The 23,170-nt window shown below is 34.4% G+C and overlaps 1 protein-coding gene and 1 long non-coding RNA gene across 2 annotated transcripts; one reads left to right on the plus strand and one right to left on the minus strand.

The window, feature by feature from the left end:
* Positions 1 to 446: 446 nt before the first annotated feature.
* LOC110860382 lies at positions 447 to 11,246 on the minus strand. The gene is made up of 4 exons (XR_002548958.2): positions 11,009 to 11,246; positions 9,937 to 10,012; positions 9,401 to 9,480; positions 447 to 9,316 (listed from the first exon to the last, which is right to left on the minus strand). It is a non-coding gene; the product is annotated as an uncharacterized LOC110860382 (long non-coding RNA).
* A 2,093-nt stretch (positions 11,247 to 13,339) lies between these two features.
* On the plus strand, positions 13,340 to 15,786 carry LOC118439179. The gene is made up of 9 exons (XM_035860270.1): positions 13,340 to 13,656; positions 13,758 to 13,967; positions 14,044 to 14,099; positions 14,160 to 14,296; positions 14,374 to 14,467; positions 14,543 to 14,887; positions 14,966 to 15,110; positions 15,197 to 15,327; positions 15,416 to 15,786. The coding sequence occupies exons 1-9, from the start codon at positions 13,491 to 13,493 to the stop codon at positions 15,752 to 15,754; spliced, it is 1,623 nt and encodes a 540-aa protein (XP_035716163.1). The 5' UTR covers positions 13,340 to 13,490; the 3' UTR covers positions 15,755 to 15,786.
* The last annotated feature ends 7,384 nt before the right edge of the window (positions 15,787 to 23,170 follow it).

The following is a 23,170-nucleotide window of genomic DNA, read 5'->3' on the forward strand; positions in this document are numbered from 1 at the left end:
TTTGAAAATTGTATAATTCGAATTTCCAAAAACGCTCGATTCGGGTTGTAGAGGAAAAAATTAGGAATCTTTTGTTGAAAGCAGCATTTCGATATCTTTTATCGTCGATATCGCCTGGAAATCTGCGTCCCGGTTTACAATTTTTGCGACTTTCGGCTACTACCTACGGGGAAGGGGGCGGAGTTGAACCAAAATATTGATACCGTTGTACTCGCAAAAATCACCTCTACCAATTATGCAAATATTAACAAAGTCAAATTTTTTTGTGACCCTCGAGATTCCGGTTTTCATTATTGCTACTCATTATTGTTTCTCATTTGTGTATCTACATATTTTCATACATATGCAACTGTGCTGAGTCTGAAAAGTGTTTTGTCATGAATACATAAAAAATTATGCTTAAGGTTGTAAATAAATAAATGTGTACACAAAATTTCCACCAGCTTCACAAATGTACATGTTTATATTTATGAAGTTTATTTAATTTAATTTAACAAATTTTCATCTATATTTATCGTTACGAAAATATTTTAGCTGGAAAGGAGGATGACGTACGTATATATAAATTGATATTCGTTAGGGCATTTAAGTTAATCAGTAAATATTGAACAAAAAATATTATATTTTAAATTAGTACAAGCTAAGATAAATTAATATCCTAATTATCAATGTTGTTCTAATAGGAATATTATGAAAATTAACTTAATTTAATTAAGATATTTATAGGAAAATATATATTTACCGACATATTTATTTTGTACTCGAGAATTACAAATCGGCTTCTATTTTCCATACTTAGACCATGTAAAATAGAGAATTTTATCTTGTTGAGTCATTTTTCACTTTATTATTCATCTTTATCATACCATTGTTTCATGTATGCAGTTACATGTCGGTAGGTAACAAAGGATTTATTACTTTGCCCTGACAAGGTGGAGGACAAAAATGGAAACTAGGAAATTAAGAGATGCAGCCCCTACGCACTCCCAAACAACGAACAAAGAAAAGCTAGATTTAGAGACGGAAACACCCACATCAGCCAGCGGGCAAACATTGTTGTTTTAGATTATGCTGATCAGACTTCAAAGTGTCAGAGCAAATATTCTGCGGGGCGAGTGTCGTGATCGACAATATTGATCACCAACCACAAACACTGCGTCACCATTCAAAAACTGGAAATTCAGCAATTCACATGACGAGTACTGCATTCATAAGAAGTAGGGTGTCACAAAAATTGGATGAGATCATGAAACCTGCAATGTTTGAGAAAGCAAAACAAGTACCAATGGCGGCGTGTCAATCAACAGAGAAGGTGATGCGCCCAGTAAACGAGGATCCCAGAGTGCTTCTGCGGAGAAGTCTCGCAAAATATCTTCCTCTCTTGTTTTCCACTGAAAACCATCCTAGCATGGTCTGGAGAATCCCATATTAGTACTTCAATTGAGTAAAATATTGTCAACATGGGGGTGCGGGACGTTGACGAGGGAACACGTGACGGTATAATTAAGCTTGTTTGAATAATACATGTCGACAATATTAAAAAGAGGGGATACAACATTTAACATCGAAATTACGTTGAGTAGGCATGTACAGATTTATAGTTAATTTAGATATCTTCCTGAGAAGAATGTTGGAAATTGATATACACAGTAATAAACGGTGATGAAAAAACGTGCGACGAGCTATGAAATGCTGATTAGTTTCATAGATTCAACTAAGACACCGAGCCTGAAACCTTGAACTCACTCAGTTTCAGTGAGCAAGTAAGAGAGAGTAAGTTGTTTTGAATCAACAAGGTAATAATATGTATCCTTGCTTTGTTAGAGTTCTAAACCATGCAGTTATTAGCCTATTTAAACACATATAAATACTTCGTTCGATGACTTTCGTTGAAAGGATTCTCTTACACTTAAGACAGACTTTCAACAAGGGACCAAAGTTAACGAAAATGTCGTACGGCGCAGTAGTGAACGAAACTGACGATGAGGTGAAGGGGAATGACGCAAGTATAAGAACTAACAACCTCCGATGACGAGATGTCATAATCGCGGCATCCAGTTCTTTGGACATAGGATCAAATGCGTTTGGCTTAATGATGCATTCGGTCCTCCAGCAAAGAGACATCCATTCTATGGAACACCCGAAACCCACTCGGCCAAGTTTATCAAAGAGTATGAACCACATGTCGCCAATTAAACCGATGATGTTAAAGGTATACACACTTGGAAGAAATTTAACTGGGGCAGCCGCCCACTGGTTCCACCTAGCTGAGAGAGACCTCTAGAACGGGTTATGATAAACCGACCAAGGAATTCAATCCCAGCAATGGCTTGAAATGCGATAGCCACAGCTGGGGCGCCTTTCCGGGAAGGACTCTGTGCCAGATCAGGTTAATCATTTCATAACTACCCGTTAAAAGCCTGGAGAGACGGGGATATCCTTCTTTTTAACCATAGCAAATCTACATGCCCAGAGCGGGATGATGTTGACCGAAGAGTCCCTCTTCCAATTAATCATCGAAGCGTCAGTACTAAGAGCACTTCAAGTATAAGACCTTCCACAACCTGCCACACCTGAAAGCCCGGAATTACGCATTCGTCCTCTACGATAAGCAAAGGCGTGATCAATTGCTCTCCAAAGCTGAGGAGTAGAACAATCGACGACGGTAAACTTAGGCTGTCATACTTTTGAAGTTTAAAACCGAGTAACTGCTGCGCGTGCAAAAAATTCCGTCATAACAAATTAACAAAATTGACACTCAAAATAATATCTTAATACCAAGAAAACATTCCATCCCCATCGGTGAAATTAATTCCACAACCGACACCGGAACCGACACCTCAACATAGTCCAAGGTAGAATCTCCAAAAAACGCAAAAACATCTCATAGTTGAGTCTCAATAGTATGTATGTAAGATAGTGGAATTAAACAAAGTAGCCATGGATGGGTATACGTAGATGAATGTGAGAATGAGATTTTGGAGATTAGTATGCCTGGAGCTTTTGTCGAGTAAACAGTAAATAAAACCAGCTACAACTTGTCATAAAACTCCAGACTTTTGTGTCAACTTGTCTCTTCCATTTCTCATAATTATAAACAAAGACGACACATATTTCCATGAATAACTAAACACACACAAAAGCATAATAAAATCCATATCGTGAATTGAGCCGGGCGCAAAACGGATTGAAGCCTTTAACCTAACATTATAATCACGAGCCATATTGGTGCTACTACTAGCAGAAGAAATTTTAAAGAAATTGAAAAGGCTAATGCAGAATGCTGAAAATGCCGATTTATTGTGTATTTAGCCCCTGTTTATAGGGAATCAATTATTTCTCCCAAAATTCTTTAAAAATCTATAAGTATATTGATGAGAAACTTTGGGCTGTAGCTGTCACCCTTTTTGTAACAATACTGGTGGTGCTAGTTGAGGGGACCGTGCGAACAGTATGTTTACGCCCCAATAATCCACCCGTGTATACGTGTTTATTTAAGGATAAATCATTAATATTAATTAATTATATTAATTTAGTCTAATCTAAATCGGGGCAAGACCGCGGCGTCATCGTATTGTAAGTAATATTGATCAATACAAAATGATTTTTATGGACTAATATTTCAGATACGTTCGTGGGAGCATCTTTGAGTGCAAAATTCAGGACACCAGGAAAACATCCTTCAGACAAGTGTGACCTCTATTCAACTTTAAAAAAATCATCGCATTCTGGTCGTTCCTGCGATCGATCGTGATATGAATTGGAACGGTAATGAGAATACGATAATACAATGCAAAGGAATTGTTTGGAGCAACATGGTGAACATGTTCGAAATTTCTCAATTCAAAGTGCCAATTCTTATTATTCCGTCGTTGAACAGTAAAATTTGGTTTTTCAACTCTCGTCTTGCTCACCTTACACGGCAACATTCAGAAAGTTACAAAGTAAACATTGCCCCTACTTCGTTGTACATATTGCGCGAGATTGGTTAGCTGAGCGAGAGAAGTTTCTTTGCTAAAAGCCAAGTTAATATAGGCTACGCAGAACGCACGTAAACGAATGTGTACGAAGTACATAGTGCATACCATGAATGGACATAAACTGAAATTCAATGCTGCTTATAGCACGAGAGTCGTGGCCTAACGTAATGTTTGCCGTCATTGAAATATCGGATTTTGACTTTCTTCGCATATAAAAAACTTCGAGCACGTGGAACAGATTCATCGCTACTTGTAATGACATAAAGATTATCAAAAAATAAAATTTAGGTCGAGCTGTTCAAGTTGACCCAATCGTTATTCAATGACGAACAACTACTAAAAGCATATTACCCGATGAATTTGACTCAAAAATTATTAAATCTATGTATCGCGTAATGTATCGTAAAGTAGGAAAATCGAATGAAGACAAAAAAGAGAAAAAAGGAGATAATAAGGTTGATAATGTTTTTAAGCAGACTTGAGTCGGCACAAACCGTGGCCCGATCCGATCCGTTTGAATTAGATAGGCTGTTTTTCCAATAAATGGGTCTGAAGGAGCGGATATTTTTGAAAATCCAAAAACCGGATTGCATCGGGGATTTGTTATCGATAAAATAGAACACATCGAATGTTTTTGAAAATCCATAAACTTTGGCTCCCGCACGCCAAATTTATAAACAATTGTGGCTAATTATACAGATTATGCGAGGATCGTTTCTATTTATCCGAGGCAGCAACGCTCTAGCTCGAACTAGCTGAAAGAGACCTCAAGAACGAATATGCTTCACCGACCTAGGAATTCAATCCAATCCATGGCTTGAACTACGATGACCTGAGCTTAGTCGTCTGTTCGAGAAGGAGTGTGTGCCAGATCGTGTAAATCATTTTATGACCACCTGTCAAAAGCCATAAGAAATGAGGACATCCATCTTCTGCCGAGTAGCAAATTTACGTGCCCAAAGGGGAACGATATTGACCGAAGAGCCCCTTATCCCACTAATTTTGGTACACATACAGCCTCAATACCAAGAACATTTCAAATACAAGACCTTCCACAACTTGAAAAATTTGAAGGATCCATTCGCCCTCTGTGATAATCGAGGTGAAAAAAAGTTAGCACATAAATGCAAAATAATTATTAGTCACACATTCATTATAACATCAGATCCGAAGCGCAGTAAAACCAAGGATTCTGCCAACTACATTTATGCATAACTTTAACATTTGACACCCTGTCATTCTATTTCATCAATAGATGAAGGGTGGTACCGACGTTTTTTTGTATGTGGAATATCAAATTTTTACCATAAATTGATATGTACATATGTAAGATAATATTTCAATGCACAATCCAGTCAATTTTATTATTTAATTTGTATTTTTCTGACACCGTAAAAAAATTTTCCCCTGTAGGTCCCTATTTTCAGGGAAATCAAATATCGAAATCACTTGCAAATATTCTTGGTAGGGATAGCGAAAAGCGTTACATTGCTACCAAAATTCTGTTGAAAAATAGGTAGATTGATGAGAAACTTTAGGCTTTAGCTGTCACCTTTTTTTTATAGGGGTGGTTTTAATTAATGGGACCGTGCGTACAGTACGGTCCCCCTTAACGGTAGTACGAATCACATCACGAAATTTCCTTGTGTAGCGCTATTCGTTAGTTGATAATTTAGTTTTAGTCTAATTAGTCACCGGTTTCGAGCGCGTATCCACCTGTCATTATTATGCTGAGTTTCGCAGATAGTTAGCGGATAAGAAACATTTGGCTCCTTCTGCGAACGTCTAGTGGGAGTTGGCAAATCTCTACATTCTAATCTCTAATCTCTACTAATCTCTACTAAACTCTAATCTCTACTAACATTCTAGCGAAAGTCAATCCGCAATTGACCAACCCTACAAAAGATTAACATATAACAAAATCATTTGGAGAAAGATTATGCAGAAATTTTCCATATTCTGAGCTCAAACGATTTCCACAGCAGTTTGGCGCCAGAGAGAAAACAGAAAGAAAACTGGAAAATTCACCCTGTAATTAGCATAACGAGAAAACGAAATAGGAAAAAATTCAGACAGGATGGAAGACGGCAAAGGGACAAGATAGGAGTCATGGAACGTTACCTTGGCTGGCAGTGGAAACACTTTATGCCATAAAATTTTAGTGCATCTGTTTTGAGAAGAAGTTTTAAGTGCGCCGATGTATTACCCTTACAACTACGTTAGATATAAGAATATAGATATCAGTTTACACATACATAAAGCAATACATTTCGTCTCCGTAACCAGAAAATTTACCTGCTGATATTTACTTAATTAACAACCAAATCAAATATTATTAATAATTGATGGCATCAGAAGCTCTTTCTTCAGCAAGAGTAATTCAACGATCATTTATAGATGTACGTGAAGGAGATGGATTTTGTTTTAATACATCACAAGTACACAAGATAACTTCTAGTCTTATAAGTAATAAAAGGCGCGGATAGTCCCAATGTACGCTATGGAAGTGTTGAAAATTAGAGTTGACATTACAAATATGGACAAATATTTAAAAGTTTCTTTTTCACTGAAGCTGTAGAAGCAAGGAATAAACGACCGTTAAATCTTACAGTGAAAAATGTTAAGCACAAGCCAAAAACGCGTCGCAAAGTAATCGAAAATGTTAAGAAATTCTGCAGATTTTGTACGCCGAAAAGAAAGTCAAATCAATAAATGAAGGAAAAAATTGATGACTTTTTCGATACATTCTCCAGGCATGAAAATAATGAAATGAGATTAACAGAAAATTCTCGTAAATACATTATATGAAGCCGTGCTCTACAGCACCACGACCTCATACAAGTGGTTTTTAATAGAAATTATTTTTGAAGTCGGACCTAAATACATAGCCCTCTTGGGACGAGGAGAGAAAACGAAATAAATGGCAACTCCTTCATGACACCTGTTTTACCTCCGTTTTAATTTGTAAAACTTCAGCCCACGATTCGCTTCGTAAGGTGAAATTTCCTTAGCGGCAGAAATTACAAGGGAATGATATACTGTTTATCATTCATCAGAATTTTTGTGTATACCATATACAAAATACGTATATCTACACTTCAACAAGTAAATTACGATGGCTACTCCAGAAGCGCAAACGCTTAGTTAACCTTCAAAACAACACTACGATGTACAAATTTATGGTTTTAATGTACGAATATCCGCATAAAACGGACGAATATAGGTTCCACAGGCGTCTATAAAAACTACGATCATTATTACAGAAGAAAAGAAGCACATTTGTCACTCATGATTTTGAACAACGATCTAAAAAGCTTGAGAATTCCAACATGGTGCTAACAGCGAGATTTCAGCAGGGAAGTAATGCTTTTGAGTGACCTAATGACTCTTAACTTGTGTACAATGAGAAATTTATTAACTAATGAAATTGGTTCAGCAAATCGCAAGTGAACAGTACAAATTGTTAACTGCAATTTTCATCAAAAACTGAGGTAATATTCACGCTCTAAAAACTGACTGAAAAAACCGTAAACTGCAGAACAGCGAAAGTGATTGGGGACAAGAAACGCAGACAAACAGTGGGTCACCTGTGTAAATTTGTACCCATTTAAAGTACATTCGCTAATCAAAATTGATGAAATCGCAAACCGGATCCGAGCATTTAAAGCCTAACTTGCAGAATTACGAGCAAATTGTCGCTAATACTAACAGGAGAAATTTTTAAGAAATTTACGAGGCTAATGCAGAATACTGAAAGTATTTAGAGCCTGTTTAGAGGGAATCAAATATCGGCATCAATTTACAAGTTTCTCGGTAGGGATATAACTAATTTCGGTAGGGAATTTAATGGCTTAGCGTTACATTGCTCCCAAATTTATTGTTGAAAACTAAATAGGTTGAGCATCATAACAAATATATTAGTAAACAATTATATGGTGGAAGCAGGGAGAATGAAAGGGTCGAACCGGCCTGTTCTATGTCAAGTACATATAGCAGCAGTAGACCAGCGCGCATTCAAGTGGCTGGTGCAACCTTCTTAGCTACTTAACCAATCCAAGGTGGAAAATAAATAAAATAATATTAAAATAAAAAATATTTCCTATTCTCGAAGTAGGAAGCAAACCTGTCACTTGTTCAAGTTGAACATAGCACGCTATTGAAACGGATATTGTTTCAACAACACCTTCCAATACTCTTATTTATAAGAACTGGAACTGGTTATTTCGGAATTTGAGGAAGAAATAGACGACCAGTTAACTACCCGACGAAACAGAAAGAACCACCTTAATGTCCACATCTGGAAGAACCCTCGACGAGACACCTTTCAGACCCGATCTAAGATTTACTCCTAAGGCTACTTCGACCCACCGAGACCCTATTAGTTCACAAGCCCGTCACGTAACCCAACGACACTCCCGCTTCGGTACTATGCTTGGACAGGAGGAGGGAGAAATCGCGCCAAACACTCTGGTCGGGGGTCCCATTAATTTGGAAAACGGGCAGCATCAAGAAGAGGAGATGATTTTTGATGAGCAAAATAAATATGGAGACAACCAGGGTACGGATGAAGAAGGGACTTATGCCCATTACGTAGGATCGGAACAGAGAGAACAATGGATCAAAGACGCTAAGGCCTTAACATGGAAACGGCGACAAGAACTCATTCAACTCGACAGAAAATTGTTCGGTAACTGAAGCAGTGCAAATAATCTACTGGTTCAGTACCGGAGAACCCTACTGGTAGAGTAGCGGTTCGGGTTGTATGTAAAAACCCTATCGAGACGCTAAAATTCTATTAAACATATGCATATATATTACTGCAGTAGTACTTAAATCGCCACAAGTACGGGTTTCAAGTTTGCCCTTCCACTTAACCGATTTGGTTTAAATATTTCACGAAATTGAAAACTGCAATTAGCAAGAGAACTGTATTAAAGCTTTTCATTATGGTGCAAATAATAGAAAACAGCCAATAAGTTTCATTCAAAATAAGGTTTTGCATTGTACGAATTTGTTGCTGACACCTTTCAAGAATATTAAGTCACCCGGATTACAATATATGTAAACTTTGGATTCCTCGATAGAGTTGAACTATTTGATACGACTGAACCACGTTTTTTTACTAATTACCTAACAAGAACAGGAAACTACATACTTTATCAAAATTATGCGAAATAACTAGACTAAAGAGTCTTTGCTAAAGACCAAATAATTAATGTTGGTCACCTTAATCCGTCAAGTTATTTGTTTGCATGATGCATCCACAGGGTGTCTTCGGAGATTTTCCATGTACCTAACTTGTTGACGGGTAACTTCATGTTTCCTGGCTCCAAGTTCTGGGTTAGTGCAAGAGAGAAATTTTGTTAGCATTATGGAAAAATAAATAAATAATTCATAAATACAGCAATGAGTTTAATTACCAGGTGGGAAATCTAAATATGATATCCGAAAAGGTTCTGCAACTATGGATTGGCACGGTGACATCTCCGTTTGTCTGCTCCTGTTAAATAACCAATCTTTTAAATTCATATCATCACTCTAAATAATTTCGGGACAAATCGTCACCTGCGGAGATAATGCATATGTATAGTGCTATATTTTTGGGTAATGATTAAGGACACTTTTATCATCAACGGGAAATATACATAAGTCCCAAATTAATCGTGTACTAAACCTATGTGACGTCGTTACCTACAAAAAATTCTAACAAGATTTTTGTATGTGAAACAATTTATTTTCTTAAAAATAAAGACGTTTACACACATTTTTAATGTTTACTAATTTTCCATTGGTGTCAAAACGGCTACGTAATCATTACCCAAAAATAGAGGTGATGATTTGTCTCCAAATTATTTACATTAATCAGTTTTATTTTGATCATTCAAAACTATGCGAAATAAAAATTGAAGCTTCTTTGAAAATTACAATAAAGAAAATGCTGGGTAAATTTACTCACCAGAAACTTATATCCCTTAGACCAAGTTGATGTGTTGACGGCAAAGTGTGTTATCGATGTATGAAGAGGCCTGAATCTAAAACATTAATTAAAAATGGAAAAAGTTAGCAAAATACTTTGCATTTCATAAAATTAATTTGAAAAATTATGGCTGGATTATACTTTTGAAGTTTAAAAAACGGGAGTATTTAGATTCTTTGGATGCCATGGGAAAGGGATATACATACAATTTAAAAATGTCTTATCTTAAAAATCTTAAAATACTGCACTATAAATTGACGGTACGTACATATGTATGTACCGCCGATGAGTTGTGAATGAATTTCGCTTAAATGCACTATTCACAATTAATCCAATCACCAATTCGATTTTTATGGACCTTTGCACAGTAAAATTATTGTTACGTTTTTTAAAAATTTTAGTTGCACTTTTGAATTTTGACACAACCATTGTTTTTATAAACTTATTTTTGCTACTTATTTTATCTACTGCTTGAAAAATGGGGGTAAAAATGTAAGCTCCTGGCAGGCAAAATTTTACAATTTTTTTAAACTATGCCTACGTGTTTGGAAAAATGTAAAGTTGCAAGCCCGAGATGAGTATCCCCAAAGTGTATGTACATATGTATGTATATTTTGCTAAATTGCCAAATCTTAAAAATGGAAAAAGTAGAATAAGTTTAGTAAAAAATGGCGTACATAATTTTAACCATAATATTTAATAATCTTTTAAACACATCAATAATTCAATAATTTAATAATATTGTTTGAGGAATATGCATCATATTCTACTCACTAAAAAAATACTTCAACAACAATGTCATCCAAATTTTCAAAAACTTTTATAACGTCTCAAAATATGTATGTAATTGTCTTTAAGAAATGCATAAATATTTTTTAACGCTAAAGTCCTTTTTAATAATAATTTAGTGACTAGATTTTACAGTAAGTGATTATTAACCAGCAGTAAATAAATTATGAAATTATTAAATTAACTACTACTTGAGAAAAACGATTTTATTAACTGGCTAACTCTTAATTAACTTAAATAATGAATTTATGTAGTTGCTTACCATTTTTATATCGGAGTGAAGTTTCTTCAAAGTTTACTATACTCCGCCCAGTTTGAATAATGGTTAGAAACTTAATTCAAAAAGTCCTTAAAAATCAAAACGTGTGGAAAATTAACTTCCTTGGAAGTTCACTAGTAAAAGATGAACTCACATTATTTTAACATGTATCCCACTTATGAGATGAAACTCGATTGCGGGGGCTTGGCCAGATCGAAAGAAAAGCTTTGTGTGGACTTTGACTTTCTTTGTTTCAGGAAGAATGAGAGAGACGCTGGATCTTTAGTCACCCTCGAAATGACACACTCTTAAAAATAATGTCACCCGTTTGAAAAGTAAATTGAGCCTCAATTTTATTCATATTATGTATCTAAGTAAGCTCTGATTAACATTAATTTGATAAAGCGTAAAGTTGACTCCAGATATTGTACAGTTTACGTAATTTAAAATTCAGCATAGATACATTTACCAGCCAAATGGGTAGGGGCAACATTATTTTTAAGAGTGCACTCCATCGTAACTAAATTTGTCACACTTGTCCACGGACGCCTGTGTACATTCATTCATAGTTAGGCAAGTTTCTTAAATGGACATAATTCAATATATGTAAATATGTATGTATGTGACGATATATTCGGGCAGACGTAAAGTTGGACAGATTTTGTAGATTGTATACGTACCCACACATGCCCGTTACGTCAACCCTTGTAGTCTTATTTTTTCTCCGGTTTTTGTAAGAAGATATGTAAAGTTATGACTGAAATGAAAGGGGGACAGTAAAGCAAGACGTGATTTGTAATTACATATTTCTAAATATATTCGACTATGTACATATGTGCACATGTACATATGTCTGATCTGTAGTGCGCCTGATTAAGATATATATATGTACCTGTGTTTAGTCAAAATTCATTCATTATAACAATGAAAAAAACTATTCGTTTTTCAGGTATTTTAATTTTGAAAATAAATATGTACTTCATTCATTTCGTGTTTCTCAAACTCGCCTTATTTCTCATGTAATAAATACAATTTTAGGAAACGATGACGCACATACATACGTAATAATGGAATTTTGTACATATGTATCAATACATATGTATTTATCAAACTAGCAACAATTCTGATGAATATAGCAAACTTCCAAATTTTATGAACGGGTACAAAAAATACAGGAAAAGTTACATATGCATATTCTAATTCTCTAGTCCTTGACAAGAGTAATTACATATGTAAGCCATGCACAAATCTTGTACGGGTGAGAAAATGAGATCCTCACATACAGGGTGGTTTAAATGTCAGGTTACAATGGAAAATTTTTCAATGGGAAAAATTCGTAAATTTCCATTAGTTACGGATTTGGGATTGAGATTTTTATTAATTTTTACCGAAACTTATGGAACACTGATGACAAAATTCTTAAAATATTGAATTTCAGAGGCAAAATTTCTGTAACTAATGGAGATTTGCGAATTTTTCCCATTGAAAAATTTTCCATTGTAACCTGACATTTAAACCACCCTGTATTTATACAAGTTTTCTATATATGGGTAATGTTGAGTAGAGCAAAGGGCCGTACATAAAATATGTTTTCGAATTTCGGGGAATTTTGACCCCCTACCCCCCGGCTTGAGCTACATGAAAGGATAGAACGCCTTAGCCCTTACTGCCCCCCAACCCAAATTGATCACAGGCTTTCTGCACGTTCCCCAAAATGAACAAAGTCGTATGTATTTATATGAAAAAAGTTGGAATGGTTACTCGGGGATGGAATAGGCCAAAGCGATGACAAGGACGGCATTGTTTAAAAGTCTTCCTGACTCAAGAAAGTTTTACGACGACAGAGAATATGAAAAGTGAAATGGGATGAGTTTCCAACTTCCTGTGAGCTGTAATGTGAACAAATCTCCTCACTGGCGATGAATTTGTGTGTATGTAAAGACCATAAATATGTAGGTAGGAACATGCATATTTGCACTTGCCGTAGAAAAGAAACAGACTTCTCCCTTAAGTTACTGTGCAAAAAGGATGTGATCGATTTCAGCCGGGGTAGGGGGTCAAGGCATCTTGTCGTCTCCATATTAATCACAACATAGGGAAAATAGATAGATCCCGCCAGGTGTTAGGAGTTAGAATTGTCAAAAAATCGATAACATGTTTTATGTACGGCCCCTTCAATGTGGAATGATAACAAGTTACATATGCAGTTCACAAATAATTTAACAATAAGCCAGAATAAATATATATTTTTTTAAATTATTTGTCTTAATTAATGTAATTATTTAATTTACACTCTAAGAAGCTGGGTATTGATTCTTAAAAAATATCAATACCAGCAAATAGTATTAACAGTTATTACTATTATAGTACTAATGTGCAGTTTTAAAATAATACTGATATTTAAAAAATTAATACCAGTAGAGTTTAAAACTTATTTAATACTGTAAAGTATTGATCAATACTTTTCCAGTATTGAAATTATACCATGTTTTTAATGACTCAAGTTTGTCCGTTACCCCACGCGTACCCGGCACATTCAACTCAGCAATTCGTCAACATGAGCTCCACAAAATTAGTTCGAGTATCAAATTCTTTTACATCAAAAAAATTAATTCCAAGTGACGGAAATTTTGAGGATTTTGTTACTTCAGGTAAGAAAATTTTAAATTTACACACGATTTACTTATGTTAATAACTTATATTACATATATTTAACAATATTTTAACCAACAATCTTAATTATTTTTTCTAGTGCGAACGAAATTCGATTTAGGGAACGAAGTAATTATCCGACTTGAAGATGATCAGGGGGCAGAGGTGGACTCGGATGTTTTTCATATTTTATTAGAAATTGAAAACATTCCAAATATAGTCTTTAAGTTGGGTGGAGAAGAATCTCATCATATAACAATTAATTTGAATCCTGACGACAGGAACAGCTCTACAAGTACCGAGTTAATGTGTGAGCTTTTTAATCGTATATTTATATTCTTAAATGTCTAAATATATAAGTACATAAATATTTATTTACTTTTCAGTCACCCATTCACCATCATCCAAAATTCAACGGCTGCAACAGGATGGTTTTAATCAGGTAAAAATAAAATTATTAATTACCCACAGTTAAAATATTATTATTTATTATTTATTTTAGGTGCTGGGTAATTCAATTAATGATAATCAAGAAATTAGCAGAGTTGTAGCAGATTGCAACACAAAAGGGTTTGTCGATGACAAGTCAGCTGTGATTCTTGTGCAAGAATTTGTTTCAAAACTTGTGGAGCTAAAAGGGTAAGAAGTATTTATTTGTATTTAAAATTCCTCCATAAAATATTTAAACTTGATTTTTGTATTTTTTGTAATTTTAGTGAATCTCCAAGTTCTTCTGACCAAAAGAATTTGGCGTCAGCAATTATTCAATATATTCCATGTTGGCGATACGCTGGGTCAACTGAAGGCTTGGTAAACCATATAACTTTTATAAATAATTAATTCATATTTAATTTTCGTAATTAAATAATTTTTATTGCATTGCAGGATATACTTTTTGATGAAATTGGACGGTCAGGACTAATCCAACGGAGATTGAGGACAATTCACCAAAAACTGAAAACCACTGAAAAAAAGAAGGAATTAAGGGCAAAGAAGACACAGCTTGGAACTGGCGGACCTAAACCTAAAACTGCAAAACTGGATGACAACGTTGACAACGGACAATATGACGAGTTAGTTAGGAGTTTAAATGGCAGCAGTGCAAAATCGGGATCCGCAGAAATAATTAAACTGGCGCAAGACACCCTCGAGCACAGAAATTACTTACGACGAGTCAATCCACAATCAATCCTGCTGGTTTATACAAAATTTGCGGACTGCGACTTTTTAGTATAATCCGATTAAATCAATATTATTTGTCAGTATTTTTAATTATTTGAGTTAAACATTAATTTTTATTTATGTTAGATCCGCTTGGAATTTTCTCTTCTTCAAGGAGAATCACAAGAAAACTTTACAAGAATTTGGCCGTCATTTTCCTCACAGCTGCTGGAGAAAGTGAAAGACTTAAAGCAATCCCCGTCTTTATGTAAATTTCTAACAGAGGAGTCTGGTTTGCAAAATACTATTTTTTAAAAATTTGGTTTATTTAAAACAAAGTTTTCCTTGAAATTTATCAAAATTCGTTTTATTTTAAAGATAATTGGGACTCTGAAGTAGCAGCACTCTTCGTTCTTCTTTATTTAATCCCCCCAGCTGCCCAAGGGAGAGGAAAAGGGAGTCGGTGTACAATTGATGAAGCAAAGAATTTGCTGATCTCATTTTATAAGGTACATAATGACTTTTAAATTAAAATGTATTCTAACTATTTTAATTATTCAAATTGTTGTTATGAATTTAATAACATTTTTTTTCCAGACTGCAACTCCTCTACCATCCATCCTGGATACTTGGAGCGAGGATAAGAGACAACCAAACCTTTTGTGTCTTGGAGAAAACAAGAAAACACTTTCTTCCTTTTATCTCGTTGTAGATAAAGTACTGCTGCCAATTGACGCTAAGAATTCTGCACAAGCAATTGACCTCCTCTTCAAATCACACTACGTCTTCGGAGCAGAATACGACAAGAACTTGCAAGGCCTATGGAAATTTCTTCAAGTTTATATTTATAAGGTTGACGTGGACAGTACTGATCTTTCGGGAAAGGTGAAAAGTGTTTTTACTCAATTAAGTAATATTTTTAATAATCTCATTTAAAAAAATGTTTACTTGCCCAGTCTGTCAGATATTAGTTTTAAGGGCGAGTGAGTTTCAAACTCATTTAAAATTTGTACATAATTATGGACACAGTAATTTTCCTCAATTAATTTGCCCTTTTAGTTCATGTAATATAACGTTAGGGACATGGAGTGGATTTTTACGTCATGTAAAGTCACACGATAAGTTTCTCGAAATAGGCTCCCAGATACCAAATCTATTTTTTGAGCCAACTTTAAATAGTTCCAATTTTAGTGAAGCTCAACAAGAGATTAATATTGACTTTGAGGATCCCAAAACTTTTGAAAATATCTCCGTTGATACTGGTATAAAAATAGTTTCAGAAATTTTAGGTAATTTCTGTTCCTCTATAATTGCAAGTGGTGTTAATAACTCTGTAATGGATGTAATTGTAAAAGAAATGGAATATGTATTTGTAGAAATTATTAACTTAGTTACTAAATTAGGGAAACAAACTTTAGGTGAACAATTTGACATGGTTGCTATACAAATACGCTCATTAGTATCTGGTTTTGTTAAAGTTAAGTCCAGCTATCAGAGGCAAAACTTGTACCAGAGCAGAAATAATTTAATTTTACCAACTGAGATAAGTTTAGGGAGCAGAATAGACTCTAAAATTAAAGATGCAAAAAGACAACAAGTAGTCGTGGAAGATACGCTTATGTACGTACCTCTGCTGAAAACACTTGAAAAAATAATCCAAATTCCACAATTATACCAATATTTCGAATCTATTTCAAAACCCAATGGACAAATTTTTAAATTCTGTGACTCTGAGTCATTTAAAAATAACAAACTCTTTTCTAAATATCCACAATCAATCCAGTTACAATTATTCTATGATGACTTTGAAACAGTTAATCCTTTGGGATCTAAAAAAGGGATCCACAAACTTGGGGCGCTTTATTTTATTTTACGTAATTTGCCCGATTATATAAATTCTCAACTTTCGCAAATTCATTTGTTAGCTTTGTTTTATAGTGAAGACGCAAAAAAATATGGTTATGGGTCAATTTTAAAACATGTTTTACCTGACATTAAGATTTTAGAAACGACAGGAATTTCAATTGGGGGAAATATTTTTCGAGGCACAGTTTGTTCTGTCGTTCACGATAATTTGGGTGGAAATTCGTTACTTGGTTTAACAGAATCATTTAATTCTAATTTTTTCTGTCGAATTTGTTATATCAATTTTACCATTTTCTAGATTCTCCAACAGCTGACATAATGCATGATCTCTTGGAGGGAGTCGTGCCATATGAAATTAAATTAGTTTTCAAAAAATTAATTAGTTTGGGATGTTTTAATCTTGAAACAGTCAACAACAGAATCTCCGCTTTTGATTTTGGATATTTAGAATCGAAAAATAAACCAATAAGTCCAATAAAATTAGATGGAACTGGAAATAGAATCGGTCAAAAAGCTGCGCAAGCTTGGTGTTTAATCAGGTTTTTACCAATGATTTTGGGAGATTTAATTGTCGATGAAGCCCATTTAAAATATTGGGATTTAATTTTGCAATTATTAGAATGCATGAGCTTTATATTTTTTCGATCTTTTAATGAGTCATCAATTTTAACCTTGAAATCGCTTATAATTAAACACCATTCGCTCTTTAAATTTCTATTTCCAGATCAAAATTTGCTACCCAAACACCATTTTATGTGTCATTATCCATTTATAATTAAAATGTCTGGCCCTTTAATTTCTCTATGGACAATGCGGTTTGAAGGAAAACACAATTATTTTGCTCAATTGGCCCATAACAATAGAAACTTTAAAAATATTTGTTTTTCACTTGCCATGAGGCATCAGCAATATAGTTCGCATGTTTTCAAAAATTTAGATTTCCATCATGGAATTAAGACTGACAAAATTTGTAAAGCTACTATGTCTGAGTTTGATGATTCCTTCGATATTGTAGAATCATTAAAAAACTATTTAAACGATCATGATATCTGTATTAAAACTGAAATGATGACAACAAATCAGATTTGGTTCAATGGCTACAATTATAAACACAACTTTGTGGTTTGTTTCGAAATGGGAACAATATTTCCAAAGTTTGGAATAATTTCTGAATTTCTGATTCAAAATGATAATTCATGTCTGCTTATTCTCAAAGTTCTGGAAACTGAGTTTTTTTATCGCCATTTATTTGCTTATAAGGTTAGAGTAACTGAAAATTTGTACAGAGTAATAAATGTAAAAGATCTAGTAACACATGATGCGATGGAGATTAAACAAAATTGTAATTTGTCAGGATTATTTGTAATTTCTAGACATTTTTTGTAGTAATATTTAATTGTAAGTTATATATATATATATATTTCATGAAACTTTGTCCTGTAAAGTAGTAATAGTTATAAATAATTTTATTTATTTATTATAGCAGTAATTTTTATTTTAAATTTGTTAAAAGTTGTAATTTATTGAAAATAAAATATGATTATGTACAATGCATTTTATACCATCAATTAATGATTTAATACCGTGCAGTATTATTTTTCATTATAAAGGCATCAAATTATAGTATTATTTATAATACCGGGCAGTATTATCATGCTTTAACGTTTTAATACTGTACATTTAATAATCAATACCGAGAGTTACAAGACGATTTATACTGAAAGTTCATTGTTTAATACTATAAATTAATAAAGTAATACCGCGGCAGTATTACTCATAATAATACCGCAGGGTATTATATCAATACCAAAACGGTAGAGTCACCATATAATACGGCCGTGGTATTAAAATGGTATTGATTTTATTAAGAGTGTAGTACATATTATTGAAAACAATTATTCTGCAAAATTACACTTTTTTCGTGACTGCTTTTTAATTAAGGTTATACAATAATTGAAAAAAACGAAATACATATCTAAAATTCGAAATTAAAATATTGCTGTCGAAAATTAAAACACGAAACGAATTTAATACAAATTTATACCAAATGTCTTCAGTTAGGACAGCGATGTTTTTGATGGCATTGCAGCGATAATTTCCAATGAAATCTTGCTCCACATTTTTCACACTGGAACGGCACCTCGGTCGTATGTTTGGTTAAGTGAGCTTCCAAATTTCTCTGCTGAACTATCCCTTTTCCACAAAAATAGTAGGACAACGGTTTTTTACCGGTGTGCTGAATTTGATGGATCTTGAGGTGACTACTGCTGCTGAACCCTTTCCCACATTGCTCACACTTCCAGATTTTCTTTGGTACGTGGTCCTTCGCCAAATGTATAGTTAAGGACTTGACGGATAAAAACGTTTTGCTGCAAAGGTGGCAGGGATGCTGCGCCTAAAATTTAAAATTTAATTTTAATTTGGAAAAATGACGACAGGTTTTTCTCCGTGGATAGAAAATGGTGAAAATTATTGACCTTCCACAAACGAAGAATATCCTCGTTTGACACCATAACCACAAATTTTCAAAAAATCTCACCCGTCCAATCGAAGGATGGGCTCGAGCCACGTGTTTCTCCAGGGATCGTTGTGTCACGAACTCCGCGCTACAGTTTGGGCAAGGAAATGGATTTTCTAAAAAGTGGGGTAGAATGTGATTCCGCAAGTTTCCGAAGGATGTAAATGTTGCAGCACAGAAATAGCAGGTGAATGGTTTCGGATGGTGGGATGCCAAATGGGCCTCAAATTCGGACGGTTTGATAAATTTGCGACATTGTACGGGACAAAGGATTCCCTCTGAAAATTGAAATATTTATATATTACAAAAGGCGTTAGGTGATGGTTTTGACGAATTCGCGGGTGAATATCTCTGGCAGGGAGTAGAATTTTGAAGTGATTTTTGGTAGACTGCAAGATAATACTCTCAAAAAGGTATTTCCAAAATTTTAAGGTGATAGCTTCAAAAATGACACCTCCAGTGTCCTCAGAGTTGGAGGGTGCCGTAAAAACACTTTCCAAACTTAAGTACTCGTATAGCATAATAACCTAAGAGGTCAGAGGTGAATTATTCTTAATATTATAACCCTAGATAATCATTGCATGTAATAATAAAAGAATCCACAATGAATTACATAACGTTGGCCTTCCATTGTCAATGAAATTTTTCCATGAAAAGTGATAAATCGGACCGTGCACGGGAAAATCGACCTGCTGACCTTGAATGCAGACCCACTGGGTCAAATGAAGATTGAGGGTAAAGCTGGAAGTGTCCTGAGTAATATTAAACAAAATAGTTAAGATTTTGAGTAAACAGTCTTGGAGAAGGACCCAAGCTAATCAGCTGACGGGGAATCATAAAAAACTCGTAAACTAATTTGGAAAATTAATGGTCAAATTTTGTTGAAAATAAATTTTAATAACGTTTTTGTGTCCCCTGCTACAGAACTATTTTACCTACAAGGTACAAGTGACAAAATAATAAAATTACCAAGTTTTGGTTAGTTAAATTATTTTTGAAGTTCAACCTTGATGACGACGGAAACTTTTCCAAAAATTTTATTGGGTTTGATGAAAACTCATTTCGTGGGGTGTAACCACTTATCAAAATTTAATCAAAAATATTTACAGTGCAATATACTATATGTACCTTGGATAAAAACAACGTTAGGGATTTTTAGAATCAAATTCCTAAAATGTGGGGGCCTTAAAAGTCGAGGAGTTGCGTTAGCGAGAGCATTCCATTAGGACAAGTATGAAGCTAGACTACAAAAGTGACTTAAAAGATAAGCATGAGACAAAAATGGTTTTATATAGTGAAAAGTATGCTAAGTCTCTTGATAATACTTAATACTTAATACTTAATAATGAAATTTTATTTTATGCCATCCTGGAAGCTTTGGTTTCCGAGTTGTGGGGGGTTTAACTGGATCATGAATACCCTGAAAAATATGATTTGTAATAGTTATCAATACATATTTTAGTATGGAGTTCTATGATTTCTAAGGGTGTACATAGTCTTACCATAAGAAGTGATGGTAGAGCGTAGTTTTCGAACCGGTCAACATAAAATTAAATGGTCACTTGCGGTTTGTGCATACATTCAGTGCCCATCATTGGTGTTGACCGTTTTTACTTGACGTCACTAGGTCAAAAATAGGAGGAGCTTAGATACATGCGCGCGGCAATGATTTTTCACTTTTTTTAGGAGAAAAAAATACACAATGTTTGATATAGTATAGCAGTCCAAGTACAACTACGATCTGGTTGCCCAAACTATTAAAGTAATCCTAAGGACAGTGTCTATCTATGACATAAAAGTTCCGGTTGTCCAAGGTCAAGGAGTACTACAGCCATGTCCGAAGCTTTGAACACCAGAATAGCACAAAATTCCCGTCCGACGCCGGGGACTTTTGCCACACAAATGGCCTTTCAATTTTACAGATCAGATTGGCACTGAAAAGTCACCCTAAGATGAAGGTCTTTTAGATTAGAAAGCGTCATATGTTACAGATTTCCCAGGCGTAAGCAAGGGTCAAAAAATCGACCTCCCTCCCCAAACGGTACGGTGAAAAAACCAAAAAAAAATTACCCGTTTACCAATGATAATTTCTTTACGACAAAAATATATTTCAACAAAAAAACTAATACGTTTTATGTGAAATATTCTAAGGGTTAGCTGATTACAAAAAAGAGGTCAAAATATCATCCTATCAGGCTCCATTCATGGTTTTAGCGGGAATCGGCGGAATTGGGCAAAAACCGTTCAATTTCCTTGACTAAGGAGAGGAGATAGTTTAAAAAATATTTGATAAACGTCCTGGTGAAGAAGGAACACCCCCTCAACTAGCCAATATTACGTGAAAAGCCACCGACCTTTCTGAAGGGGTCCACAGTAACATATACAGCGAAATTCGTTAAAAACGGCATTAAAATCCTTATTTCTGACTTCATTTACACCTTAGGTTATACCTTGGCTTTTTCTAACCGCAGTCAACTTCACCACCAAATTTTTATTAAAGTTGAGGAAAAGGTCTGTTCTGAGCCCCATATAAGTGTCAGGGTCACAAATAAATTTTTGACCCGGGAATGATACAGTTTGTCAATTAATTTCGAGTGTATTTTTGATGGAGCTTTCTGTTTCGTGACCAATTTTTCATGGTCACGGGAGGAATATATTTTCAAGATGTTGTTTTCAAGAAGATGAATATGTTTTTTTATTAAATTTCTGATAGGGCAATTTTGTGAGGCGCTGGGCGTTTAGCTTTTTTTAAATATTAAAAACTAGCGTTTAAGCCCGTCTCCCGCCGGGCGAGAGTTTATTTGATTATCATGAAATTTGAGTGGGATTGTTCATAATTCCCCATAATTAATTTTTTATGGTATTTACATATATAATTAGTTGGAAATGTCTGTTTCGGGCCATTCGGAACTTAACTTTCTCCACTTTCACTTCCGTTTCGGAAAATTACTTTCATTTCCGTTGCAGACAAACATTTCCAGCTTATAATATAGATGTAATAATGGATACTCTGCGATACAAGATTACGTACACATGTAATAAATAATCATATCGTCAATAAAGCCGTAAAGGTGAAATATTTTCAAGTCAAATACATGTTTTGTACGTGAAATTTAACTGGCTTTTCAATGGAATAGAAATAAATTTGAAATTCCTTAAAACAAAAGCGCTAGGGTCGTCTACTCTACTATCACTTTTTAAGTTGAGACTATGTATTTATTACAGAAATTTACATTTTTATGTAAGTTATTTGTTTTTACCTTTAATCTCAGGTGAGATTGGAGTCGTCGCATTCCGCAAAATTTCCGCTCACCTGGTGGACATTTCGGGCAAGCGTACTCTTTTCCATCGACATTTTTTAAATGGAATTTATAATACTGCTCAGCCCGAAAGCCTTCCCTGCAAACGGCACAACTGTACGGAAGCTCTCGAATGTGCTTGAGAATATGGTAATGAAGACTGTTCTTGGTGCGAAATTCCTCCTTGCAAAAATAACATGGAACGACAGGATTTTTTATGAGGAGATGAATTCTGCAAGAGGAAACGGAAATAATTTACGTAAATTATGCGAATAAAAACATTCATAAAAAATGAATCATTATCCATGCCAAATTACGAAAAGTAATTTATAGGCAATTCACGCCGTCTTTGGTAACTTCATAAAATCCGTAAACTTTTACGCATATTTGTAGCATACAAAAATTGTCACCAAATTTTTGTAAATTTACTCCGATCACATGAACCTCTATATTTTGAAGAAGCTTAGAAAATGACTTTATAAAATTTACGGGTTTTGCAAAGTTACGAAGGATTTCGCATATTTACATATTTAACGTTAATTACATAATTAATTACGCAACTTATTACTGACTTGCATAAATAATTTGCATAGATAAATTACGCATGGTAACATCAATATTAATCGTAATTTACTCACTTTTCAATATGCCGTTTCAAATTCTGCTCAA

Source organism: Folsomia candida, unplaced genomic scaffold (assembly GCF_002217175.1).
Source record: "Folsomia candida strain VU population unplaced genomic scaffold, ASM221717v1 Fcan01_Sc031, whole genome shotgun sequence".
NCBI lineage: Eukaryota > Metazoa > Arthropoda > Collembola > Entomobryomorpha > Isotomidae > Folsomia > Folsomia candida.

Coding starts and splice junctions, on each gene's coding strand:
- LOC118439179 (XM_035860270.1), top strand. CDS start 13,491: ATGTTTTTAATGACTCAAGTTTGTCCGTTACCCCACGCGTACCCGGCA. Junction 14,297..14,373: donor AAACTTGTGGAGCTAAAAGG/GTAAGAAGTATT, acceptor TTGTAATTTTAG/TGAATCTCCAAGTTCTTCTG. Junction 15,111..15,196: donor ATTTCTAACAGAGGAGTCTG/GTTTGCAAAATA, acceptor TTTATTTTAAAG/ATAATTGGGACTCTGAAGTA.